The following is a 27,344-nucleotide window of genomic DNA, read 5'->3' on the forward strand; positions in this document are numbered from 1 at the left end:
TGAATTAACATTGTCATTGCAGGTGTGTCCAATAGGAGCCTACACATGCTTTTTGGTGTCACCTTTTTTTGATTGTATATGGATTCATGAAATGATTGGTGTTGAAGGAAACACATGTTTCGCTGCCTCTTTTAAAGCGACAACTCTGTGTACTAGCATGGAGCTATAAAGGACGTATAGTAAGCCCTACACTGCAATAGGATTTTCTCCTTAGAACTACTAAGTAGCTCGGGTTATGGTTAAAAAACAAACAAACAAACAAACAAACAAACAAACAAACAAACAAACAAACAAACAAACAAACAAACAAACAAAACACGGCCGGGAGGGGAAAGGTTGCTACCAGTGCCCAGTTCAGTGAAGTGTACTGCAAATTGGCAATAATTGGCAACACAAATAATGTGATTGAAATTTGCTGTCTTAGTTCTTCCATTCACTATCTCTCATCGTGAACCGTATAATAAATGCGTAACACGCTGATGTATGTTGCATACTGCATTACATGTGTGTGTGTGTGAGTGGTGTGTGTTACGTTTCGTGCGTATGTATAACGTGTCTGCTACAGCTAGCTATCTAGCTGCGACTAACCTCACACGAGCATGGTGCGGAGCGAGCTTAGCTTGGTGTTGCGAAGATGTATTATGAATTTCTGAAATAAAGCGTAGCTACCTAAAGTTCTGCGAGACATAGAAACGTTTCATCAAGAACACTAGATTTAAAGGTTCCAAGCAACTCAGACTGTGTTTAGATGCCTGTAAAAGCTCATCTCTTTGCGTTCGACCGGCGACTCAGACTGCAACCGATTTGGAAACTTCCAGAATAACAATGTCAGCTGCTTCTCAAGCTGCAGAGAACGGCAACGTCGCAGAGGCATACGCCGAAACTCCCGGGGATGAGCTAACCCCGGTAACCGAGGGCTCAGGAGATGACGCATCGACGATGGTTGCTTCAGCAGGGCTGTCCGATGATCAGCATGTTGACTGCAAAAATTTGTCGGCTGCCGTCTGCAAAGATTTGTCTATTGCCGAGAGAAGTGAAGATGATGTAAACCCTAGTGACTACCTTCTGCGATCACTTGATGAGCTTGAAGTAAGAGTAGAAAAGATGCGTGAAGCGGCGAGAACAATTGACGAGGAAAAGAGGTCATTGCTGGACTCCCTGAATACGATGATGCAAAGCGAAGCGATAGATCATCTCACCGAAGGTGAATTGATTTCTAACCGATTTATCAGTCCTTGTAAACTTGCTATTCATCGAATTTTTGTTCTGTCATCTGCAAAATTACAGGAATTAATGAACATACAAACAGAACATGCTTTATTTGGAGTGTGAAGTGCAATCTTTTAATATCAATCAAGCCATGTTGTCAATATCTACATGATTTTAATATTTATTGATTGAATGGTTGCCAACTCGCGACTGTGTGTGTCTTTTTGTTGGAATCACATTTGAACTTATTGAAATGAGAATATATTTTATTTTCTCTCTCATTCTTGTCTGAAGGAAAGATGAGAAAGTGCACGACAGTGCCCAGGGAAAACTCATATTTTTGACAGGTTGAGCAAAATAAAGTGAAACGACATGCATGCATTGACACAGATGAGACTAACTAGCTAGGGTAGAGATTTATTTCTATTATGTCTGGAGTCTACATTGCGCATCTGAATATTTACTTTTGAAACTCATGGAAGTCTTGATTTTTGAAAGGAAAATCATATGCTAGTATCATTGCAATCTCCAGGATGATATTTTGTTTTTCATTAGTACTATATTACTTGTGGCTTTTCAGATGATATCGATTCATAAAATGGAAATGTAAATTGTGAACTGCCTGTTTATATATTCATTTCATATATTTATGTGTATTTTCAGTATAGATGTCCAGGATGAAAGGGACTTTTGAAAGGCATTAACTCATTTCTGTTCTAAAGCAATCAAAGTGCACCATGTACATGTATGTCTGCTTTCAAGGAGACTTTTAATATTGTTTTTTCTTTTCATTCAGCTGAGAGGGAGGAGCTTGGGCTGTTCATCGACCGCCTCATCACTCGCTGCCTGACGGTGGACATCAACATCCAGACAATCCGCAGTCCGTCTCAGGAGCAGGCCTTGATGAAGGTCAATGACCTCTTGCGTGACCTCATCGACACGCTGAAGGAGGACATCGCCAAGAGCAAGCAGCGGCTGCAGCTCTACCTCAACAGTTGCCTCCCGTGGTCGGAGGCGGGGGCCATCGACGAGCGCTTCCAGGGGGCCGTGCTGGGATGCGCTGCGGAAGACCAGAAACTCATCCGGAAGAAACTCCAGAAGTTGTGGGATGCTTTCGCTGATTCAGACGCATTTCTTGCAACACTCAGGGCAATTAGCCTTGACATGTAGAGCAATCTCTGATAGACAGAGCAATCTCTGATAGACTTTTACAGCCCTCTAACTGTTGGACCATCTACATCTGTGAAAATTATAAAAAAGAAATACAAAAATGACAAAACAAAAACAAAAACATGTTTCCTCATAGCCCTCAAGTATACACGTAGATTTTGCAAATCTATTGGGAATATATGAACAAACAGAAACTTGTTATAATCTTGTTGCCAAAAATGAAGCAAGCAAACAAACTTTATTGTAGCTTGTACAGATACATGTAGTTACCAGACCAATGACAAAATGAATGCTGATACACAAATACATCTCGCTGTTCTTCCTGAACATTGTATTCAAGAGATTACAGCTCAAATGCTGCTAAAACAGGAGATGGACTATTTTGATACAAGATGCATGTTTGCAGAGAATATCTGTGCAAAATTGAAGTCACAACATGAATGATTTATATCTGCTGTGACATGAACCCATGGAAAAGTAAGAGAAAAGTGCAGAATGGGGTCAGATAAAAGTTATCCCTTTACCATCCCTTTGGCATGCAAGAATGAGGTGGGGTTGTATACAGTGAAGTGTACTCTGTTGACTTGGGTGGTAATGTGTTGTTCCCGTCCGTCTATTGTATCGATATCTAAGCATACTGTTATACGGCTGTTTCAGAAAAAGAAAAAAAAAATCAGTCTTATGTTCCTTCCTCATAGACAAGATATTTATATTCATTGCAATTTTACAGCTTGCCTTTTTGTACAGTCAAATTGCAGTAATTGTCTCCATCTTTTGTGGAAAGAGTATGAAGTGCAGTTTCAAATGTTTTCAGTGTGTTTTGTACAGCCTTTTGTTTTTTAATTGTTCAAAGAATGTTCAATAGTGGATATTGAACAAACAAGTTGGCACAACTACTATTGTTTGTTATGTATCGATGAAAAAATTTAATCAAACTGTTTACAGTGTATGTGCTGTCTGTGTGCTGTTTGTGAGTGTGCATGTGTGTGTACCGGTTTGTATTTTACAAAGTTATGCAATCAGTAGAGATTGGAGAAAAAGAAACTGCAACAGCAACATGTAATGCAGTTTAATTGCTTGATATTTTTAAATTGCATGCTGGAGTGATAATCCCTGCAGACAACAAAGCAGTGACTGATTTCTTGTTTAGCTGCCCCCCCCCCCTTCTTTTTTTTTTGCTGCTGCTGCTTGTTTGTAGTTCGAAAATTAGCTTTTCTTTGGAAATAGTGTTCTATAGCATGATGTGTGTCTGTCTTTCTGCGTATGTGTGTTAGGTAACTTTAGGTGAAGCTCATTTTGTGTGTATGTACATGCTGTCAAATATTATAGTCTGTAGTTTCCTGGATGTTTTAGCACCACAGCAGTACCTTGGCAGCCATGCATACACTGTTTAAAGGTGCATGGTCCCCGTGTTTTAGTCAAATGCGTACGCGGGCGCACGGCGCAAGTTTCCTATAGAGACCTTGTACGCTATCGACTCCTCTCTAGTGCTTACGCTTTGGCCCACTTCCCCGAGTCCGAAGAAGTCTGATTCACTGTATTCAGTGGTCTGATCCAGGGTTCTTGTTAATTTTTTTGACAGCAGGTAATTAGTCATTCACAGGCGGTTACCAAATTGGCCGGGGGTCCAGGGGGCCATGTAGGCCCCCTGGCGGGGTTCAGGGGCATTGCCCCTGACAGGGGTTCAAGGGGGCAGCGCCCCCTTGAAGCTGAAAGGAAAATAGCATTCTGGAGGGCCATTAGTGGCTTAAAATGACACCAGAATTACACTCTCTACAGACGGTGAGAAATACAAAAATCCACAAGTTTAGAAGGAGAACTGCAGGAAAAAAAATGTTACAATCTCCAATGACCATGACATGATGTGCCTCCTACATCCTATTCCTATTGCTTTAGATTTCTGACTACATGAACTAGTCTGTACAGTACTTTCATAATATGAACATAGGGACATTTTAAAACTGTGCAAAATGGAACATAAATCTGAATAATATATAACTACACAATCTAGACTTATATTCAGAATATTTACTGGAAAAAATCAACATGAAATTGACATTTGTTTTTGTCCGCGCAGCCAGGGCTCGACACTAACGTCGGGCCACCAAAAAAAAAAAGTCGGATGTTTGTCTATACTTTTGGAAATGAACAGCTGTATCAATCGACTCCGTAAGATGCTGAAATAAAATGTCAGATGTAGCTTTTAATTTTGGAAATGAATAACGGTAATAATCGACCCCGTAAGATACTAAAATAAATGTTGGATGTTTGCTTATACTTTTGGAAATGAATAACGGTAAGACTCAGCTACGTAGGGTGGTAAAATTAATGTCAGATGTTTGATTTTGCGTTCGGAAATGAAGAAGGATAACATTCGGCTCCGGAAGATGCTGAAATAAATGTCGAATGTTTGCTTTGACGTTCGGAAATGAATGATAATAATAACATTCAACTCTTTACGATGATGACATAAATGTCGGATGTTTGCTCTTACTTTCGAAAGTAAATAGCAATAACATGCGGCTCCGGAAGATGCTAAAATAAATGTCAGATGATTGCTTTTACGTTCGGAAGTGAATAGCAGTAATATCCTGCTCCATACAATGCTAAAATAACTGTCGGATGTTTGCTTTTAAATTTCGAAATGAATAACAGTAACGTTTAACTGCGTTCGATGGTAAAATTAGTGTTTGATGTTTGCTTTGACGTTCAGAAATGAATAACAATAGTATTCAACTCCGTACGACGCTAAAATAAATGCCGGATGTTTGCTTTTACGTTCGTAAGTATAAATAGCTACGGTGGATGCTAAAATAAATGTCGAATGATCCCTTGACATTCAGAAATGAATAACAATAATATTCAACTCCTTACGATGATAAAATAATTGTCAAATATTTGCTTTTATGTTCGAAAGTAAATAGCAATAACATTCAGCTCTGGAAGATGCTGAAATTAATGTCGAATGTTTGCTTTGGCATTCGGAAATGAATAACAATAGTATACAACTCCGTACGATGATGAAATAAATGCCGGATGTTTGCCTTTACGTTCGATAGTAAATAGCAATAACGTTCAGCTACGGAAGATGCAAAAATAATGTCGAATGATCCCTTGACGTTCGGAAATGAATAACAATAATATTCATCTTCGTACGATGATAAAATAAATGTCTGATGTTTGCTTTTATGTTTGAATGTAAATAGCAATAACATTCAGCTCCGGAAGATGCTGAAATAAATGTCGGATATTTTCTTTGACGTTCGGAAATGAATAACAATAGTATTCAACTCCGTACGATGATAAAATAAATACCGGATGTTTGCTATTATACGTTCGAAAGTAAATAGCAATAACATTCAGCTCCGGAAGATGCTAAAATAAATGTGGAATGATCCCTTTGACGTTCGGAAATGGATAACAAGAATATTCAACTCCGTACGATGATTGAATAAATGTCTATTATTTGCTTTTTTGTTCGAAAGTAAATAGCAATAACATTCAGCTCCGGAAGATGCTAAAATTAATGTCGAATGTTTGTTTTGGCGTTCGGAAATAAATAACAATAGTATACAACTCCGTACTACGATGATAAAATTAATGCCGGATGTTTGATTTTACGTTCGAAAGTAAATAGCAATAACATTCAGCTCCGGAAGATGCTAGAATAAATGTCGAATGATCCCTTTGGCGTTCGGAAGAATAACAATAATATTCAACTCCGTACGATGATTAAATAAATGTCGTATGTTTGCTTTTTCTTTCGAAAGTAAAACGCAATAACATTCGGCTCCGGAGGATGCTAAAATAAATGTCTATTATTTGCTTTTACATTTTGAAATGAATAACAGTAACATTCAGCTGCGTTTGATGGTAAAGTAAATGTCTGATGTCTGCCTTGACGTTCAAAAATGAAAAACAGTAAAATTCGGCTCCGTATACAATACTTAATTGTCAGATGATTCATTTCACTTTCGGAAGTGGACAGCAGTAATTTTCGGCTCCGTACGATAATGAAATAAATGTCGGATGTTTGCTTTTAAATTTAGAAATGAATAACGGTAATATTCTGCTCCTTACGATGCTAAAATAAATAACAGATTGATGCTTTTACATTTGGAAATGATTAACGGTATCAATCGGCTCAGTTAGATACTAAAATAAATAGCGGATGTTTGCTTTCACATTCGGAAATGAATAAGGAAAACATACAGCTCCGTAAGATGCTAAAATGAATATCACGCACGCGTATCTCGCGAAAAACAAAATCGAATGATTTTATCAATAAATTAGTAGAAACATCGGCAGGTATTTCTGTGTCCTCCTATCGCGTGGTTTAGGAGAAAACATGAACTACTCTGCAAAACGGGAACGAGACATGGATAGCGTTAATTTTGTTTTTGATGTTCCGTTTGTCGCGTGTTTGAAAGCGGCAAGTCAAGAAATGGAACCTCGCGAAAAGGAAATGGAATGACTATGATTATGTTATGTGGTAAAGAAGAAAATTGGGAGGAACAGTACTCGGTTATTCGTCACAGATAATAAGCGATAAAGAAGGATAACGACGGGACTCAAACATGTTTGTTTCCGAGTCTTCCCGCTTCAGATAGTATAGCGCTCGTTTCATGCCAGCTCGTACGAGTACGTACCGACTCGCGTACAAATCGAGCGGGCACAGTAGTGGCAGTGTGCACTACTGCGCGCGCGTGCAGTTTCGAATTGAAACTATTTTTTCTTTATTTTTATTTTTATGTATTTTTTTCTTGTTCTTTTTTTTTTTTTTCAATGAAGCCACAGGCGGTTACGATCGGCGTTACAGCCGGTAAAAATAACCGGTAACCGGCTATTAACAAGAACCCTGTGATCACAGTTCGGCTCATGATTCGGCTTAGGGGGATGACAGCTTTAGCAAACTTCATTTGTGATGTCATAATAACAAGCACATTCTCTTATGCATGCACACTGGCATTACTGCAGACTGCGCGATGCGCAGAGAAGACAACGAAGGCAACGTTACTTGGCAACAGCTACGCACTTTACTCTTGATGACAGCTCAACTTCGGTAATCTTCGTATCAATGCTAACGGTGATCGGCAGTATCATCAACAGCGCCCTCTACACTACCGGGACTATGCCCCTTTAAGTAACAATAGTATACATGTCTCCCCCAGCAGTCTCTTCCAGTGTGCCAGCAGTGCTCAGTTTTTAAACAAAAATCAAATTGATATTTATCTGCTTGAATTCTATCCCACATGATTTGAATATTCCTCAAATGGATGCATTTACTCTTGGTTGAATTATCTTTGACATGATATTATTATGCAGTACTGCTTTAAAAAGTTACAGGAGTTTTTGTGTATACAGTCAACTTCGGATACCTCGACGTCGGATAAGCCGAATATCACTTACCTCGGGGGCAAAATGAAAGTCCCGATTGTTCCTATGGAGTTTCCGTGTATTAAAATTCGCGTAGCTCGAAGAAAATAACTCGAAGTTCGGTTACCTCGAAGTGAAATCTACTGTCCCGATCTTAATTAACTTATTGTTTTTCCCAGCATGTAGCTCGAATCAAAATTGCAAACATCACTCAGCATCTCCGATTAAGCGCGCGTGGACAGCGAAGAAGACATGTCACAAATCTTTAATTCACACTTGACTGTAAATATTCCCGACCAGAACAATCGCGCGCCCAAAGAAATACCAGGTACACAGCTGACAAGAAAAATTCCCAACACCTACCTACATACGTACACGGTATGCACATAGCACTCTTGCCAATGGAGTGCTTACGATAGCACTACGCTCTGCCCCATCATCTTCTTTTCTTTATAAGGAAACATCCGACACTTATCTTACCATCGTACGGAGTTGATTGTTACCACTGTTCATTTTCAAACGTAAAGGCAAACATCCGACTTTTTTTGGTGGCACGATAGGGCCACCAAAATCTTCATTTCTGAAATTTTGATTTCAATTCCGATTTTCATTCAATTCATTCATATAAAAGTTAATTCAATTCCAATTGACAAGCATGTAAACAATCGGTAGGCACTATAACAGATACCATGTTGAACATCGATAAACGTCGGATAAGTCGAAGAAAATTCGACGTATGTACGCGTACCTCGAATTTCGCGTACCTCAAACCATTTTCTTCAGTCCCGACGAATTTGAGGTATCCGAAGTTGACTGTATTTAGCAAGTTATGACATTGGATATACACAGAAAGGTAGTAATTGTTATTTTCTTCTTTCTTTTTCTTTTTTTTTTTTGCCAGAGATTGATTTCCTCTGAAAATTCCTTGTGAATATACCCACCTGGAGTCAAACAAAGCACTACAAAGTTTTGATTCTCAGACTCATCACTAGCATTTTGAGGCGACTTGGTGGTGATTTTTCATCAGTCTAGGTTGATTGTATGTATCTTAAATCTATACAGCGTTCATACATGTAGAATGGTATCTTAACAGTGGTGATTCATACATTATACAATCAAAAAGTTTGCCTTGATTAACATCTAGGTAACACATGTGATAAACGATAGGAAGAAACTGACCTACATGGTACATACTTGTACAATATAATGTACGAGGAGTGTATGTAATATACATTGTACAGTAGCATAGAAATTGTGCTGTACATAATTATGCAGTTGGTAACAAGGTACAACATGTAGATTAATCTGCAAACCAACTCTGAATTCAAGACCTGTAAGATGAGTAAGGTCAAGTGTTAAAGGATATCAACTTTCATATGTATAGCATATACATAACTCTTTTTTATGTTACCTCATTATTGCAACTCATGTGTAGGAAATATTCAGTTTGTTTTGATTGAGCTTTATGAATTATTTTTGTCCATCAAAGTCACCTTGGTGTCAAAAAGCCATGTTTTTAGTTGAATAAGACCAAAACTTTGATATGGGCTATGTCATAGTTTAGAACCAACATTTACGCATTATTGAGTGGAAGTCAGTTATATGCAACATGCCGTCTATCTTTCTGTCCTTTTCCCTCTTTCATCAGTACTGGATATGTTTTGTCTTAAATCTATAAATTCAATTTGATGTACATGTATTTGGATGAGAGTTGATATTAGTTGAGAATATATTTTTCAATAGGCAAGAATAACTTTACTATGGTATGTGTTATATAGATGTACAGCATAATCATAAAAAGGTTAAAGTTTATGTTACATATGTATGTAATAATGAATTTTTATAGGGGTAGGGGCATAAGGAGGAGAGGGGATGATATGGGCTTGCACTTAGTTTTGTACTAATAAATACTGCAGCGATTTAAGATTATTAAACAACATTTTTTTTGGGGGGGGGGATTTTGCTAGAGAATTTCACTTAATCTGAATCTACAGTATCTGAAGAATATACAGATTTCATCAACTCTGTGAAAGGGGGGCGGGACATAAAGTGAACAAGACTTGCCCTACAAAACAATTTAAGCAGATCTGAAAGGGGTTTGAATGTGTCATAGTAAAATGCTGCATGGTAAAACAGCACAAACATTTTGATCAGTACAATGATAATGTTGAATACCCTTTGAAATGTAATTTCTTAAAATAATACCTAGCACTATTTTTTTTTTTTTTGGGGGGGGGGGGGGTGGGGCAGTAATCCAATAAATAAGTTTGAACAGGATGAACACACCATTAGATTTGGAAGAAACTTGTTTCATGAGGTTTCCTTTGGCATACATTATATATTACACGTATATCGTAGAAATAAATAGAAAATAAGAGAAGGCAATATTCCTGTAGTAGTGTTTTAGGTATCTTTTCTTATTCCTTGATAGAGAGAAAGAAAGTAAGAAGAGAGGTAGAGAGAGGGTGTGTGTTTGCGGGGGGGGGGGGGGGGGGGTAGTTCTGAATGTTAAGATATTAGGTAGGTGATTGAAGAAGATGTTGACAGAAACCTCTTTAATAAGCCAATCAGCCCTTTGTCTCCAGTTCTATTAAAAGGAAACCATCAATGTATTGGCACCATGTGTGCTTGGTTGTGTTTGTGTGTGCTTATTAATCTGATCATACTTTGTACAGTTTGTACATCTAGTCTTTCTCAAGAGCTCCATGATTAATATGTAGCGTGAAAAAAAAAAAATCAGGCCAGTTCAGTGGCTGTCAAAGACTGTATTTTCTTTGAGGTATTCTGCAGAGCTATGACAGATTTTTCTAGAAAGGGTCACTTTCTTGCTTTGCACCCTCTGGTATTAATCCCAATCATTTACCTTATCTTTTGAGTGCCATATTTGCTGATAGTATAAAAAGTGATGAATTTAACCGATTTGAATTTTGATATTGGCGTCTTTCTGATGTTACTCTGATTCAGAAATCTCTTCAGGAGATATGTACTGTAAAACAAGAAATATTTGTAAGCATGAAACTGTCACAAGTTTTGTGAGGAGCCAAGATTTATGAATGTTAAATGCACCCGTGAAAGGTTTTGTCAACACAATGCATTGAATGCCAGTGGCAATGCGTGCAAGTTTCATGCAGTGAAAAAGACCATCGCCTCTAATTCGCGAAAATTACATGCCTTGAGTGTTTCTGGTTTTACATTATATGTGAATGTGTCACAAATTTCTAAGGACTTTTTAATGCCAACATGTGGGTATGCAACTACACAGGTCTGCATTCACAACAAACTTATTATTCTAGCCATCCTCTCTCTCTTTCCCTCGATATGGATTTTTTTTTTCTCTTTTTTTTTGTGTAATCAAACTGGCCTTGGAATTTAAGGTGCAAATTTCCACCACTTGATGTTAAAACACTCTCAGTGTAACCTCATGAGTCAAGCTATGTCAATATGCAGAGTACTTTTAATAAATTCAATCCTGTGAGATTGTAGTGAGGTGGGATGCTGTTGCCATGGTGACAGCATGAAATCGCCGTGCTAATGGGTAAGCTGTCCCCTCTGCTCTTCATTTCCTTCATGCTAGTGTCCAACAGCTGTGTGCTAAAATTCATAGTGCAAACATTGTGATCTTTCTACCACTGAGCAGAATTTAAGAATTTACTGAGTTAAGGGAGTTACAAGTTTCAATTGCTTGTTTTTCCCATAAACATGTCTGCTATATAGCATACATTGTAACCATGGAAGAGATGTTTCAAAAGCATTTTATATCCTGCTTTTTGTTAACTGTTTTCGGAAGATTTTGTCATGGGAATGTGATTTTGTGACGTATGGTGCAGTTAAGTTGGGAAATCCGCCCATGTGACCATCTCATGACCTCCATCGCTAGTGCAGTATGCTAGTACAGCAGGTGAATGTAAGTTACTGCGAATATTGTCATGGTTGAATGCTTTTTATTGATTAATGTAAGAATTGGAGTGTGATATATACATATTTTGTATCTGTGTTACAACTTCTGAAGAAAACTCAGTTGCAAAAATTACTTCATGCTTGAATCAGAGAATCGTGAGGCTCTTGTAGATAGTAACAATAAGTGGCTACACAAATGCATCAAATAAGTTAGTATACTGTAAAACGAGGAATGTTCGCGTGCATTTTAATTTCGCGAATTTCGCGAGCGCCAAGATTCGCGAAATTAAAATGCACGCGAAAATTCTTGTCTACACTATATGCATTGAATGCCAGTGGCATTTCGCGAAAATTTCATTCCGCAAAAAAAGCCGTCGGCTCCAATTCGCAAAAAATTCATGCCGCGAATATATCATGTTTTACAGTATTTGATGCATTTGTCTTATACAATGTATATCATTTTGAATTTGAGCCAGTGGCTTTGAGCATATCTCAAAGTTTTCAGTCATTCTTTTTTTCGTTCTCAGACTGACAGAGATGTTAAATATCTAGCCAACTCTCTTTGCCTTCAGGAGATATTCTAAACTGCTCTTCTGCTTTGCTTGAATCTCATGTATACAGACAGGACCTTGGTCTTTCGTGTGCAATGTTGCATTTGTGAATCGTATTAATATGTCAAAGTATTTTGGTGCAGAGCGATGCACAGTGAAAGTAATAAACATGTTTCAACAAGAATGAAGCTGTAACAGCGTGAGTCTCACATTTTTGAGATTGCAAGAAATACAGTGAGTGTAGCAGCATCATGGTACCAGTACTCCAGATATTGGCAGTGATGTGCGAGTACGCATGTGTGTGTGTGTGTGTGTGTGTGTGTGTGTGTGTGTGTGTATGATGCAGGTCACATTTTATCTATGTCATATTTTATCTACGTCACATTCTACAAACGTAGGTAGTTAATGGGCAGTGTTCTGGTTAAGGAGAAGTTTAATGTTCCATATAATTGAAGAGTTTGTTTGCAAAAACCAATAAATCCATTTTTGAAGATTTTGAAGTACGGTCTCTGTCATAAAGTACAAAATAATACCTTTTAAATGATATATTGGTCACTACATATAAAGGTACATTTTTAAAGTTATGGTCAAAAGAAGCAAAAATTTTCTTATTATTCTCTTTGTTTTTCTTGACCTTTAATGGCAAATATCTCCATTTGACAAATATAGACTTATCGGTTTTTGCAAACAAACTCTTCAAGCAAATCTTGATATATGAGTGTGCAGTGGCTGACAATCAGGGGAACAAAAAAACTACAAAATAAATGTATTAATTTTCATCCATGTGTCATGAGGAGGATAGTTGAAAATCAACAGAGTTCTTTTATTTCATGTTTTTATTTTCTACATTCTCTAAAACTGCCAGTAATGATGTCATCTTCTATCCACTGTATAAGGTCTTATTTTAGTGACGGTTTAATTTCGGCGAATTTCGGGAATCACAGTTGGATCGCGAATTTAACAACACGCAAAAATGTCTCTGTGCGCCTTGTAAATAGAGCATTAACATAAGCGTCGGCGTCGATTCGCAAAAAGTCTATGACCTTGTCATTCACGAAAATATTTGTACGCGAAAATAACAGCGTATACAGGATGTGATAGCTTAAAGGACAAGTTCACCTTCATAAACATAAGGATTGAGAGAATGTAGCAATATTAGTAGAACACATCATTGAAAGTTTGAGGAAAATCAGACAATCCGTTCAAAAGTTATGAATTTTTGAAGTTTTTGTGCAGTACCCGCTGGATGAGAAGACTACTGCAGTGTATGAATAACTTAGATGTCACATGCGTACAACTATATAAGGAAAATATAAAGAGAATTTCACAAAATTCCATCTTTTGAAAAAAGTACACATTCCCCTGACTCGTTACCGACAAAATGTTATGGGTAATATTATTCCCCCTGCCTTTAGAAAGAGGCAAGTCAAGTGCTCTTCAATTATGCGAAAAAAGTGAAAATATGTTGAATTTTCTTTTACATTTTCTTTATACTGTTGTACGCATATGACTCACAAGCTGTAGTAGTCTCCTCATCCAGCGGTTCCAACACAAAACTTTTAAAAATTCATAACTTTTGCATCGATTGTCCAATTTTCCTCAAACTTTCACTGATGTGTTCTACTAATATTGTTGCATTTTCTCAATTCTTATGTTTATGAAGGTGAACTTGTCCTTTAAGAAAAGCTAGGACCCTTGTTTTAAGCGTCTGTCTCTGTTACCCTTGAATTTACCCAAACTTGATTTTGACAGAAAACATTTTTTTCACTAATTTGCCTGATCAACAACATGATCAGGTTACTGCTCCTTTTGATATACAATGTATTTCTTCCTTGCATACCAAACATACATCAAACAAATGATCTACTGTAAAAGTGGTAATTTCAAGGTGAGTGATTTTTCACGCTTGTCCAGGTAAGATGAAAAAATTTGCATGTTTTTAGTTCTGCGGAATCAAAATTTAAACTTGTATTATTATATATAGCAAGCAAATTTTATGTTTGTATGTTTTTTTACTAGTTTCCTGTTGTGCCGAAATGCACTGAAATGTCCACACTGTAAAAATTTTCCCTTTACATTAATCGCGCATTTACACCAAGCATGGTGGAAATGTCCACACTGTAAAAATTTTCCCTTTACATTAATCGCGCATTTACACCAAGCATGGTACGGCAACAGGCCGGGTTTTTGCTATGGTACGCCAAAAGGAGCCATGTTTGGTTCTGTAAAAAAAAAAAATCAGTAATTCGGTACAAAATCACCCAAAATGTTATTCTTATGTCAAAATCAAAAGCAACAAAATTGCATAAAATCAACAATAGAAGAATAATTTTGTGACAAAATCATTATCGGAGATGATAACCAGACATGTTCTTTTTGGCGCACAATAGCAAAAAACCTTCTTCCGTGACCCGTGCTGGATTCGTGTAAACGCAGCTTAATCCATAACAACACGTCAACATTCTCTCCATTTTTCCATTAATATAACGCAAGGTCAGTGATGGAAGTGATCGAAGCAAACAAATTTTTCTGTTTGAATTGTATCTCCATTTTCATTTATTTTACACAATGTATATATCGACAGAATTTTGGTAAATGATCATAATAATAAAATTGGTATTTATACAAAAGAAGGTGTGTTCAATTATACAAGAAACATACATAATATGATTGATACGAGTTAACTTACACAATTCATTCAAAGGTGCATTTCATAGGATGAAACCCTCCGATAAGGGTTTATCACAAGTCCACGAATACCCTCACCATCATAAACAATCCATTACATTTAATACGGAAATAGTTGGTCATGTGTATTAAAGGTCTACATGAAATTTCTTGCGGGGAAAAATTAATGTGTATATTTTCATAGGGCCTGGTTGACTCTCCTACAGTAGTTCATTTCTTTCTATAATTGTTTTTTTTTCTATCATAAAAAGAAAAATGTCAAAAACTGATGGAAGTTTGATCTCACATAAAGAGACATAATTGTGCATACGTCAATGCGATGGACAATTTTGAAGTCAATAGGCAAAGAAATTTGTTCCCAACATTAGACATTCCTACACTGTATGTGGTTTACAAACCCATTCCTTCCTCACTGTGCTGCTTGAATACATAAGAAAATAAGGGCATACCCCATTATAGCGAGATACTGGGCACATCAAGAATTTTCTCATAAAACAAAATCTTGTTAAAATGGACAAAGTACATTAGGAAAAAAATTACAATTTTACCGGCAATCTCATCTCGTACTAATGAAATCTATCGCAATCCATGTTTAGTGTAACAATGTTTGCCTGTATAAAGAAAAAAAAAATCTATGCATACATTTATCATTTTTCATTATTTTTCCCTATAGTGAGCACAGGAAGCAGTTACTGTAAAAGTGGATATTCTCGCGCAACTAATTTTTCGCATTCGGCCGGGTAAGAAGAGTTTCGCATGTTTTTAATTCCGCGGAATCAAGACATCAACTACCGAACACATGGCATGCAAAAATATTCAATTTGACATGTGCTTTTATTTTCGCGCTAGTTTCTGGTTGCCCAAAATGCGAAAAAATTTCAACACTGCGAAAATTTCCACTTTTACAGTAGTGGATCAGTATGCAAAGCAATCACTTCTTATGACACTGAGTAAACTTGTCACACCTAGATCCAATTAACATATGACAATTTGCATTTCTTTGTTTCAATTAGAAACTACCTTCCAAATGAAACCAAACGCGTAGCACTTTGAGAATTTCATGACGGACAGCAGCTCATTTAACCTGCGTTTACACGGTAGTATTCAATGTTACACATATCTTTGGCCCATGTGGCATACAGTAAACTGTTGCAACTGTTCCTGGACTTCCTGTTATTTGTCCACCTTTGTAAAATATAACTCATCTTCATTTGATTCAGAAGACACAAATTTTCAGCACGGTTCACATTTGCCTATAATCTAGGTGGAGGATGCAACTGTGGTCTTTACTGTCACTCTAAATGTCTGATGTGGAGAGACTATTGTCTTTGCTAAGTGATACGTCTAATGCGGCAAACTACGAAGAGTAAAGCATCCATTGCCTATATCCACTCGTCTTGCTTTAGCCATTGTTTTCTTGCCATTGAAGATGAATCGGTTGCAGTTTTTCAAATGAAAACTGCCACTGATTCATAGGCGAACAAAGCAAGAAAACGAATAAAGCAAGACGAGTGGATATAGGCAGTGGGTGGTTCCTCTGTTTGTAGTCTCGCCGCATCAGATGTATCGCTTACCAAAGACAATAGTATTGTGCATCAGACATTTGGCATAACAGCAAAGACAATAGCTGCATCCTCTGCCTAAATTATAGGCTAAGTTCAACTGGACCAAGTCATCATGGTACCAATGGCTAGTTATCATAGCTATCCATTCCAGCATAGTTTTACAGGCATATACTTCCTCTGATAATTGTCACAAATGAACAAGAGACCCGCGGGTCTAGCGCTCACCTGAGTATCGCAAGTTCACCTTTCACGCAGTCACTAATCTAAATTATTCACAGCTCTACCAAAATTTGACCAGGCATTCTCAAGTAGAAGATGAAAATGTACAATAAGGGCCCAATTTTTTTAAGATTCCTTAATTTGGGGGGATTGGGGCCCCATGGGGCCCTCTGGGTGGGGCATGGTGCCCATTTTGATAAATTGAGATCCTGACCCCCTAGGGATGCTACCTGCCAAGTTTGACAAAAATCCATCATGAGGTTTTCAGGAAGAAGATGAAAATGTACAATTCAGGCCCCCATTTGGACCCTTCCAACCACCTCCCCCCCCCCCCCCTACCCAAGAGGGGCACCCCTGGATCTCCTATGAACAAACTTGAAACTACAGTCATTAATGTACTCACTCATAGTAATATCTCAGCTCTATAACTTCTGATTCTAGAGAAGATTTATAAAGATTCCTTCATTTAGGGGGTTTGGGACCCCTGGGGGCCCCCTGGGTGGGGCATGGTGCCCATTTTAACAAATTGAGATCCTAACCCCCTAGGGATGCTACCTGCCAAGTTTGGTGAAAATGGGTCATGGGGTTCTCAAGAAGAAGATGAAAATGTACAATTAAGGCCCCATTAGGACCCCTCCTCACCCCCTCCCCTGGGTCCCAAGAGGGGCACCCCTGATTCTGCCATGAACAAACTTGAAACTACAGTCATCAATGTACTAACTCATAGTATTAACTTAGCTCTATCACTTCTGGTTCTAGAGAAGAAGATTTTTGCGGATTCCTTAATTTTGGGGGGTTTGGGCCCCCTGGGGGCCCCCTGGGTGGGGCATGGTGCCCATTTTCACAAATTGAGTTCCTAACCCCCTAGGTATGTTACCTGCCAAGTTTGGTGAAAATGGGTCATGGGGTTCTCAAGAAGAAGATGAAAATGTACAATTTAGGCCCCATTAGAACCCTTCCCCACCCCCCTCCCCTGGGTCCCAAGGGGGGCACCCCTGATTCTGCCATGAACAAACTTGAAACTACAGTCATCAATGTACTAACTCATAGTATTAACTTAGCTCTATCACTTCTGGTTCTAGAGAAGAAGGTTTTTACAGATTCCTTAATTTTGGGGGGGTTTGGGCCCCCCTGGGGGGCCCCCTGGGTGGGGCATGGTGCCCATTTTAACAAATTGAGTTTCTAACTCCCTAGGGATGCTACCTGCCAAGTTTGATGAAAATCGGTCTTGGGGTTTTCAAGAAGAAGATGAAAATGTACAAAGTTTACGCACGACGCACGACGCACGACGGACGACCCACGATGGACGCCGGACGAAGGGCGATCGCAATAGCTCACTTGAGCCTTTGGCTCAGGTGAGCTAAAAATGCCTTTGTTAGAGCATTTTTGACATCAAAGTTTCAACAACCAGGAACATAGCCCTCAACCACATATTTCAAACTGTCACTTCCTAAACTCGTGCAACAGAGGGGCATGCAGGCAAAACATTCACAAAGTCAGCAATCAAATGAATTGATTGGTTGGTTAGAGAAGGCCGTGAACCAGTTACCTGCTTTTGATTGACATGACATTGCTAGCTGGTCTAGAAGCTTGAAATCCATCATGAACTGAGAGCAACTCCATTGCTGAACAGCTTTGGATACTCCACTTCTTGATACTAAGCAAGAAAAATTCTGGACTTCCGTCAGTCTTATGACCTTTTACATACATGTCAAAACATAGGCCTACTGTTCGTGCCTCTTTAAAGCGAATGTCTGATGTGCAGAACTTTGAACCTGAATGCTGTAAATACAAGAAAATTGTCCTTTCTTTACCCTTTCATTTTCATTTTGTGTGTTTTCTTTGCTACTGCATGAAATACATATATTAATGCTCTCTATCTACAAGGACCACACAGTAACAATCTCCACCTTTCAAGATGAACAAAACTCGAAAAACAAAAAACCTTGGTGAGCTAACCAGGCTCACAAAAAAATACACACACAAAAAAAAAGCCCACCACCACGAACACTCGCGTGTCCTTTACACACCTGCGCAAATCAAAAACCCGGGAGCGATACAATTGGTAATAATAATGTACGATATATTGGATATACAGTACAGATGTATTTCGTGTTTAAATGGAGGACTAAATACTATACATACAATCTACGGGTAGGATATAGAGATGTACATAAATAGCAAAATCTACTTCATTCAACAAAGGAATGCCACTCCTTGACAATTCATTCATGTTAATGTCAATACAATTTGGGGGGGGGGGGTACTTGGATAAAAAAAATATTTATTTTGATATTTCTGTACCAATAATATGGAGCTCAGCACACTCCATATTTAAATAACTGCATCAAATGTACTAATATACCATGTCATATGGAGAACAAAATTAGTCCTTGTGCATTCATTTGATTGTTAGAATCCTACATCATCTCAAGAAGTCCTCCTACAAACAGTCTCGCAGACAACGCGCCCGTCCATCAATTAACGGGTTCTAGAAGCTAACATACACTGGCTATCATTTTCTTTGAGAGATTCACCGCTTACTGTAAAAGTCGTTATTTTCACACAAGTAATTTTTCTGTGCTCTCTGCTGGGTAAGATGAGTTTTCGCATGTTTTTAATTCCGCAGAATCAAGACATGTATAAGTGGAACATATGACATGCAAAAATATTTGCGTGTTTTTATTTTCGCTCTGGCTTCTGGTCAAGCGAAATGCACAAAAATTTCAACATCGCGAGAATTTCCGCTTTTACAATACATTGACCAATTGCTGAAAATGCTTTGACCTGATATACTCCATTTCTGAAACACCAAAACATCCTCTTTTGGGAGGTTCTGTCAACTGATAAATGTATCTATATCCAAAAACACATTTCCAAATAAAAAGTGCATGTTTCATGTTGCACTGTGTAACTGTATCATAAGTTGTGACAATTGTAAAATAAATCTGCCCTACTGAAACTACTAGGGCTTTATGCCAAATCAAAAGGTGGAACCACAAGGGAGACTAAAGGATACTGTACGTGGAGTACACACACTTATCACCAAATACTGTCTAAGTGGAAATTTTCGCAAAATATTTCGTGCTTCATGTAAGCCGGGTAAGATGACTTTTGCGTGTTTTTGATTCCGCAAAATCAATATATCCAATAGTTCATATGTATGACAAGCAAAAATATTTGTGTGAGGTTTTTTTTTCCCCGCTACACTTTTATGCCACATGAAATGTGCCAAAATGTCTACTTTTACTGTAAGCTACATTCTATGCAACATGGTTGAAAGGCCAAGAGAAAAGTATGGTTATGCTTCTAATTTTGTGAGTTCTACTGATGAAATTCAGCATGGAAAATGGAAAATTAACGTCCCAGCGACTTTGACAGCGCCAACTGCTTTGCACACTCGGCTTGCATAAGCAGAGGAAATAAAAGTTTGGACAGACTCTCAACCAAAGTGCTCAGATAAAACTCACACCATTTCTACCAATGCCACTGCTTAGACTACGGTTAGACTCATTCAATTGGTAACATTAAACATGGACGGTTTGAAAAGCGAATACCGAGCACTCTTTTCTCTCCACAAATCTCAAATTCAATCAACTGCATTTATTTCATAGAAGCTTGCGGAGGACAAAAAAGTTTGAATACAAAATCAATCGTTGAATACAGCAATATAAAAGTTAGTTCAGCATCTTCATGGTATCTGTAAGTTCATTAACTACAATAATCAAATGACATGGATAGTGCAATGTTACAAAAGTAGTTAAGGAATGTCCTCACATAAAAACATTCAAGTACCAATATTTAGATCATTTGTAGATAAATGGATCAGCAACAACCCATATATTGTTCAGTAACTTAGAATGTGACCCACATGTGTCTTCTCTAAACTGATGTAAAGCTACAGTGTACAATCATTTCATAGTGTGCTCAGACCACACATGTCCATATCTAAATTTTTAACAAGAACCCTACAACAGAATTGCATGGAAGGGAGATAACAATACTGGGGGGGGGGGGGGGGGGGGGGAGGGGAGGGGGAATATGAAAAAAAAAAATCTGCCAGTTATTACTGGTAATAGTTATCCATTAATCCACTCTTACACAAAGGGACTTTTATTAATCCCTCTTAATCAAGGGAGATTTAGCAAATACATCTCTTCAGGCACATTTTTTTGTCGTTGTTTAATGCATCAAGGAAACTTTAAATGTTGCAGATGACAGGCAGAGGATAATTATGTTCAGCGCACTATGCCACTTTCAATGTCAATTAATTTATGACACAAGTCAGCAGCATCCACCGTATGTCCCCCCAAAAAATTACAGCGGGATTCTCCACAATGATACTCTACAAATAGTGAATCAATCCAAATACAATTTGAGAGTATGAAATTATAACTTATTACCCACATCTTACAGAAAACCCCATCCGATTTGCTTCAGTGGTCAAAGAGAAATGAGGAATTTTGTAGAGCATGTCAGGAATCCCTTCCCTCCACAAGTTCCGTCCATGGTGTTCACACATTATGCAGTTCCAAGAGCATCCAAGTGCCTAACTTGGAAGATGACATGCATTACAATGATCCACATATCTCTGTGACCACTCAACTAAATTGAATGGGGTTTTCTGCATAATATAGCTCAGATATTATATTTTAAGACCCTGATGTAGCATTTAGATGGTTCAATCATATTGTAAGGTATCAATGCGAAAATCCGATTGTAATTTTTTTTGGGGACATACTGTACAATGAATCAATGTTCGGCAGTTCAAAAGAATACAGGTTGCTTTGATGCTTAATTCAAAATGCAAGGTTCAATTTGAAGGTTTGCTCATCAAGGTGTTTCCTAAAGTACTTCTGTAGTAGATCTCAAGAATACTACTAAAAGGCAGACTGAGAACTTAACATGGCAGGATCCCAACATTTTAAAGTGCTTGCAACATTCTTTGTGTGAAAATTCACCACAAGGGTAACCTCTCACACATTCAAAGTACTGATATAATTAACGTTCTCAGGACACGCTATAGGGACCCAGCTTGTCGATCAAATCTTTCTGTCAATGCTAAATGCAGCCTACCTGCATAGAATCCCACATTATTACACACAGATTTTTTTTTTTCCATATGACATTATGGTTTCGCACTGTCTTCCATACAAGTAAAGAGACCAAATGGCACAATCTTGATTCCACTTTGGTGTAAATATTTCACCGATCAAGACCAGACTTCTCTTATACTGGGATTTCAAACAAAACAAAAAAAAAATGCATGAAAAATCTTGTAAAGTTCCTCCGGTGTAAATGATTACATTAATGCATACCCAACAAAAGGAGAACACCAAGCCTGTGCTACATTGTATCCAGTGCCATGGCTATTCCAGTCTGATTTGAACCAGACACCTACATACGCACATTGTAAAGCAATAAGCAATATTCATTTCCATTTCTAGGTCTTAAGATGAAATTGACATTGAAATTTATGACATGATCAAATCCAGAATAACTTAAAAAAGTTCTGAGACTGCAAACTTTTGTACACTAGGCGATATCTACAACAAACAGTAGGTGGGAATACACAAACTGGATTATGAGAAAGAAAGTATTCATAACTATCGTTTGATGCAGGCTAACTAGCAAAATGGGCCCATGCTGTACCTTCGCAAACCTGTAGAACGAGTTGAGACAGTGGTTAAAAAGAAAAAAAAAACATCTACATCAAACGCTCTCAGTTTTATTGACGTGAAGAGCAGCACTGCACAAGAGCACGGGAACAGCATGTAGAGGGCGCTCTTTATGCTGGGGGCCATGCATACGTTTCTGCCCGCAGCTACAGAACTTCAACACACAGTCATTCCCCAGCTCAGCTCTCGACTGGTTTAATAGGTTTATCGTCTATTACCTTGAGTTGGACATCACTGGAAAGAGATTCAATTCAGAAACTGTTCGTCATCTACTCTGCACAGAACAAGGAGGTATGAGGACACACACAGCCATGTACATTAATCAGATCACAAAAATATTGAGCTTTGGTTTCATACCACTGTGACGAAAAAAAAAGCAAATAAAAAAGTATAATGACAATAAAAAATGCACCTTCCTGTGTATTGGAAGTTGTTAAACATTTCAGAACTATCCCTTACCATTCAATATTCTGTGCTAGAGCTTTCATTGCATTCAGAGTATGGCTAGCATTTTTATGACTAGTACATGTAGTTCCTCATTGTATCTCCATGCCTGCACTCGATTAACCCTTCGTGTGCTGTGAATGCTGATTGGCACAGAAAATCCCATAGCAACCCCGTGCATCCATGGGGCGGGGCTGTGCAACTTGGGTGACTACGTGGCACCTTTGCCTATTAAAGCTGGCCACATTACCAGAACAAAGGGCTCTCTTCTTCAAACATGAAGGCTGCCCTCTATTGTCCATCCCTGGGGATGTACCAATATCTCAGCCTCACATACAAAATATGTTTATTAAATCTTATACTTTTTTTTCTCTTTTATTTAAGTACATCTCTTTTGTGGCTGACAATAGATATAAAAACGAATCACTAATTTTGCACTACGCTACGCCTGGCCCCTCTATTCACAGTATCGTACACCTGAAGGCATTTTTCTTTCCCTTTGTTCGCTGCTTGACGGGCTTCAGTTGTATCGTCTGGTTGGCACTGCCATTGTCGTTACCGTTGCTTTCGGTCTGCTGCGAGGTTGCGGACGGACCGGTGGTGTTGAAAATGCCTAGAATTTGATTGAAATAAAGCGACACAACCAGAATTCACTCAAAGCATAAAATACAGATAAAAGTTTGAATATAGACTACTCTAACAGATGTACCAGAATGCAGTTTTAATCAATAATGCAGCGAGAATGTACTACTCTGTCAGATGTGAAGCAATTGTATTCATATGCAACAATAATCAAGCCACATGAAGAATTTGATTGCGATAAAAGTTAAGTGCCATTTTCAAACATTTTAATCAATTTTAATCATTCAGATAATCAATCCACAATCAGATAAAGTAAAACAAAACCATCCAGTGATATTTCACTTGTTGCATTTAATATTTTACAAGGAATATTCTTGAAGTTATGATTAAGATACAGCTTATTTTGTTTATCATTTTTCTTTGTTTTATAGCAGTTTCAATCACAAATTTCTCATATTAACAAGAATGGAGTTGGATTTTATTGTGGTCAGACTCCTCAACTTTTCTGAAATGGTCATGCACTGATCATCATTAGTGATAAGCCCTCTTTCTTCTCTGTGCTTTTCACTTTAACATCCTTGAGCAAACAACAACAAAAAATCATGCTACTGCATTACCATCACATGGGGGAGGGGGGGGGGAATACTTTAATCACAAAACTAAGACCCTGTTCTTATAGAAAATACCCATGATAGGTTGCTGACCTGGGCCCTGTTTCACTAACATGGGAAATCAAACCAAACAATGAACCCAAAGTTGGGACTGATTCAGTCCGAGATCAGATCTACAGATGTAGTTGGGAAGGATATGACAAGACATTTAACCCGTTGAGAACAGACTAATTTTGCTAAGACACGCATTTTCCATAGACAAATGCCCGAGTATACTCGGGACTTGTCCTCAACAGGTTAAGCTGTGTTTCAAAACGTGGCAAGATTCCCAAATGTCTCAGTAAACCAGCACCTAAACTTCTGAGGACTGATTGATACCATGTAGTCCCAAAGATCAATTAAATTGAACTTAGAATATTTGAGCTTAGTGAAGCAGCTGTCTGGACGAGCACAGCATTGAATTGAAACTCTACACTACAAAGAAATCTGTGAAACATGTCTCCATCTCAGTGCGCCTCACCGATCTTAGCGCTTAGCGTCGCGTTGTCCTCCGGCTCCGCCGACCGCGTGCGTTCGATGTACTTCTCCGTCAGGTACCGGAACACGTCTTCCACGTTCAGGTTCTCCTTCACGGAGGTGCGGTAGAACCGTAGCTTCATTCGCTTCGCCAACGCCTCTGCCTCCTCCCTACATACAGCATTGCATCAAAAGAATAAGAGAGAGAGAGATGAAAGACAAAAAGAAAGAGACGCTGTTAATACATACTGAAGTCATTGTACATTGATAATATTATGACAGTCACCTCGCAGAGTGAAGTATGAAAACATACAGGTCCTTGATGTTGATATCACAAAACAAGAGGAAAACACAAACATACAATACAAAAAGAGAAAGACACACTGAAACACATAGTAAGCATTAACATGAGGGCAAACGATACACACAGCGACATAAGGACAAACATCCCTAGAGAGGCACACATCTTTATTCTTGTGTCGGCTGTGTCTGTTTCTGTACAGCTCTCTGGAGGCTTCATCATGTCTGCTGTTCTAGCAATGACATGTATCAAAATTGAAATTCATCAATACCCTAAGGCCCTTAGAACTATAGAGGGAGCTTTTCATCTCTCTTCATCCCTACACTGGCTGATGGATGAGGATCCCAACGATCACTGCATTGGGCCGGCGACCACAGGAAATGACAGATCAGCCACCTCTAATCACAATTGATCATGACTGTTATCAATTCTGAAGATTTATTGCTAGAAATCAGGGCCACGAACAGCTCCATAAAAAGAAAAAATTGGGAGAACAAATTCTCATTAAAAAAAAAATTGCTTCACTTATTTCACAAAACTGACAGAGACAAATTAAAAATTATAGTGACTCACTTTGCTTTAATACATAAATTTAAACAACTCAAAAACAGGCTGATGAAAAGAAGTATCTTGTAGCTGTGTTTAGATAATTATAGTGTCCTAGCAATAATGAAGACATTCTCTTGAAAAATGCTGTACTATTGGTAAAACCAAACTGTACATAAGAAAAAATGATTAAATTATGAAAGTATCTTATGCATCTCCAAGATAATAACTAGTATGTTTCAAGTCTCCCCTCATCTTTACATATATATTTCTTCCCTCATGTTCTTTATCATTTTTGACCTGCTACACCATCGACAACCACATACCAATACCATTGACAACCAAGAAACCACATCAGTATATTACAACTGACTGACAAATTGCCTTTCATTGATGTAGGGAAATTTGTCAATCAGTTGTAACAAAAGCAACTCAACACATGTATGAATTCATTAATTTGGAGACATCTGTGTGTATAGGGAAGTCTGCACTATGACAAAAAGGGGGTCACCTTTGTACTATAAATACAATGTATCTAAACTGGAAGTTTCATTGTACACTGCAGATGAAGACCCGCTGATTTTCAACCCCCCGCAAAAAAACAGAAACATCAATTGCATTTTGATTGGCATTGTAATTGTCAACATGCATGTTTTCTGGTAATTTCACACCAATCCAAACAGCATGTATTGACACAGAAGATCCAATGTCAGAATGAACACACGTGTACATGATACATAAAGTGTGTGTGAATACTGCGCAACAACTGATGTGCTATTGTACGCTGTACGATTTGGATGATACACTCTTGCATCAGTAATGTGTGGAAAGAACAGCTGTAACAACATTATACACTACAACAATTGTACCTTCAGGGGATATGAATTATGATATACAATTGTAGACATGACTTGTCACTTGCAAAGCACTACATTCATTAAACATTAGTGTCCCTATATTGATTCATTGCAGAATGAATACCATCATCATTGACAATCAGGATTATACAGCATTAGTGAACAGAAGTCAGTGACTAGTCTTGCTTCCTGTCTGCAAGTTGTTGTTTTTCTCTTCACAGAAATTCATTTTTACCTTTAAATGTCGATTGTTGTTTTTTTCTTAAATCTATCAAAGGCTACTTTCCTCTCATAGAAACCAAACAGTTGGTCTGTTGCACACAATAGATATTAAAAAAAAAAAAAACTTTCAGAAACATGAATTTATTGACATTAAAATACTATTTGTATGTAGAAGTAGAGGGGGAAAAAACAGCACAAGGTCCTGGAAGGAAGGCTACTGAGTGATGAGCTCTGAGATGGGGTGTGCTCTTTATTGCCACTGCATGATGAGTTACAAAGCCTGCAATTTCTCTGTATTGGGGAGAAATAATTATCTCCAGAGAAGATAGAAAAAAAAAAAAACAACAACAACTAATGCCACAGAGTGGGAGGAGTGGATTCAGAGACTCCGGAGTATTATACCTAGTCACTGTCTGATGGACTCGGCTTCATGGCATTGTCTACCCTCATCCAATAAATCCTATCAGGACTCAGGGAAAGGCTCTCAAATGCCTCCAAATTCATCAAGCTGCCCAAGTTCCATATCTTGTCTCCATCTTTCTATCAATCAAGATATATCTGATTAACCTGAAGCTGGTCATGGCATAAAATGCCAAATATGACCATAGCTTGTTGATATTCAAATTTGAGTTTCCATGCATGCCCATTAGGGAAACAAAAAAAGCATGCAGCTTGATCGCCCTGACACAAAAGAACGAACAAGGTGAAATCTGTATTCTTTATGCTTCAGCTTCCATATTTTTTTCTCTTGATTTGTGGAGGGCAGTATGGCTTTTTATCTTTACATCAGAGAGTGTGTGAAAATAAAATGTGTGATTCACATCTAACCTGCACAATAATTTCACCAAAATGGGTAGTTCTGGCAACATGCTACATGGCCTTTTTTACAATCAGTGGTGTAACTTTTGTACT

The 27,344-nt window shown here is 38.1% G+C and overlaps 2 protein-coding genes across 2 annotated transcripts in view; one reads left to right on the forward strand and one right to left on the reverse strand.

The window, feature by feature from the left end:
• Window positions 1-825: 825 nt before the first annotated feature.
• On the forward strand, window positions 826-3,826 carry LOC139744330 (BAG family molecular chaperone regulator 2-like). The gene is made up of 2 exons (XM_071654771.1): window positions 826-1,204; window positions 2,006-3,826. The coding sequence occupies exons 1-2, from the start codon at window positions 826-828 to the stop codon at window positions 2,377-2,379; spliced, it is 753 nt and encodes a 250-aa protein (XP_071510872.1). The 3' UTR covers window positions 2,380-3,826.
• Window positions 3,827-22,159: 18,333 nt separating this feature from the next.
• Window positions 22,160-27,344, reverse strand: part of LOC139744346 (ras-related protein Rab-23-like) — a 29,009-nt gene continuing 23,824 nt past the window's right edge. The window contains exons 4-5 of the mRNA XM_071654788.1: window positions 24,511-24,677; window positions 22,160-23,410 (exon numbers count right to left, since the gene is read on the reverse strand). Of these exons, the coding sequence (XP_071510889.1) occupies window positions 23,259-23,410; window positions 24,511-24,677 (319 nt within the window). The 3' untranslated portion in view covers window positions 22,160-23,258. The remainder of the gene's footprint in view (window positions 23,411-24,510; window positions 24,678-27,344) is intronic.

This window comes from Diadema antillarum, unplaced genomic scaffold (genome assembly GCF_040938485.1).
Source record: "Diadema antillarum isolate AM-2024a unplaced genomic scaffold, OU_Dant_1.0 seq00001161_RagTag, whole genome shotgun sequence".
In the NCBI taxonomy this organism is placed as follows: Eukaryota; Metazoa; Echinodermata; class Echinoidea; order Diadematoida; family Diadematidae; genus Diadema; species Diadema antillarum.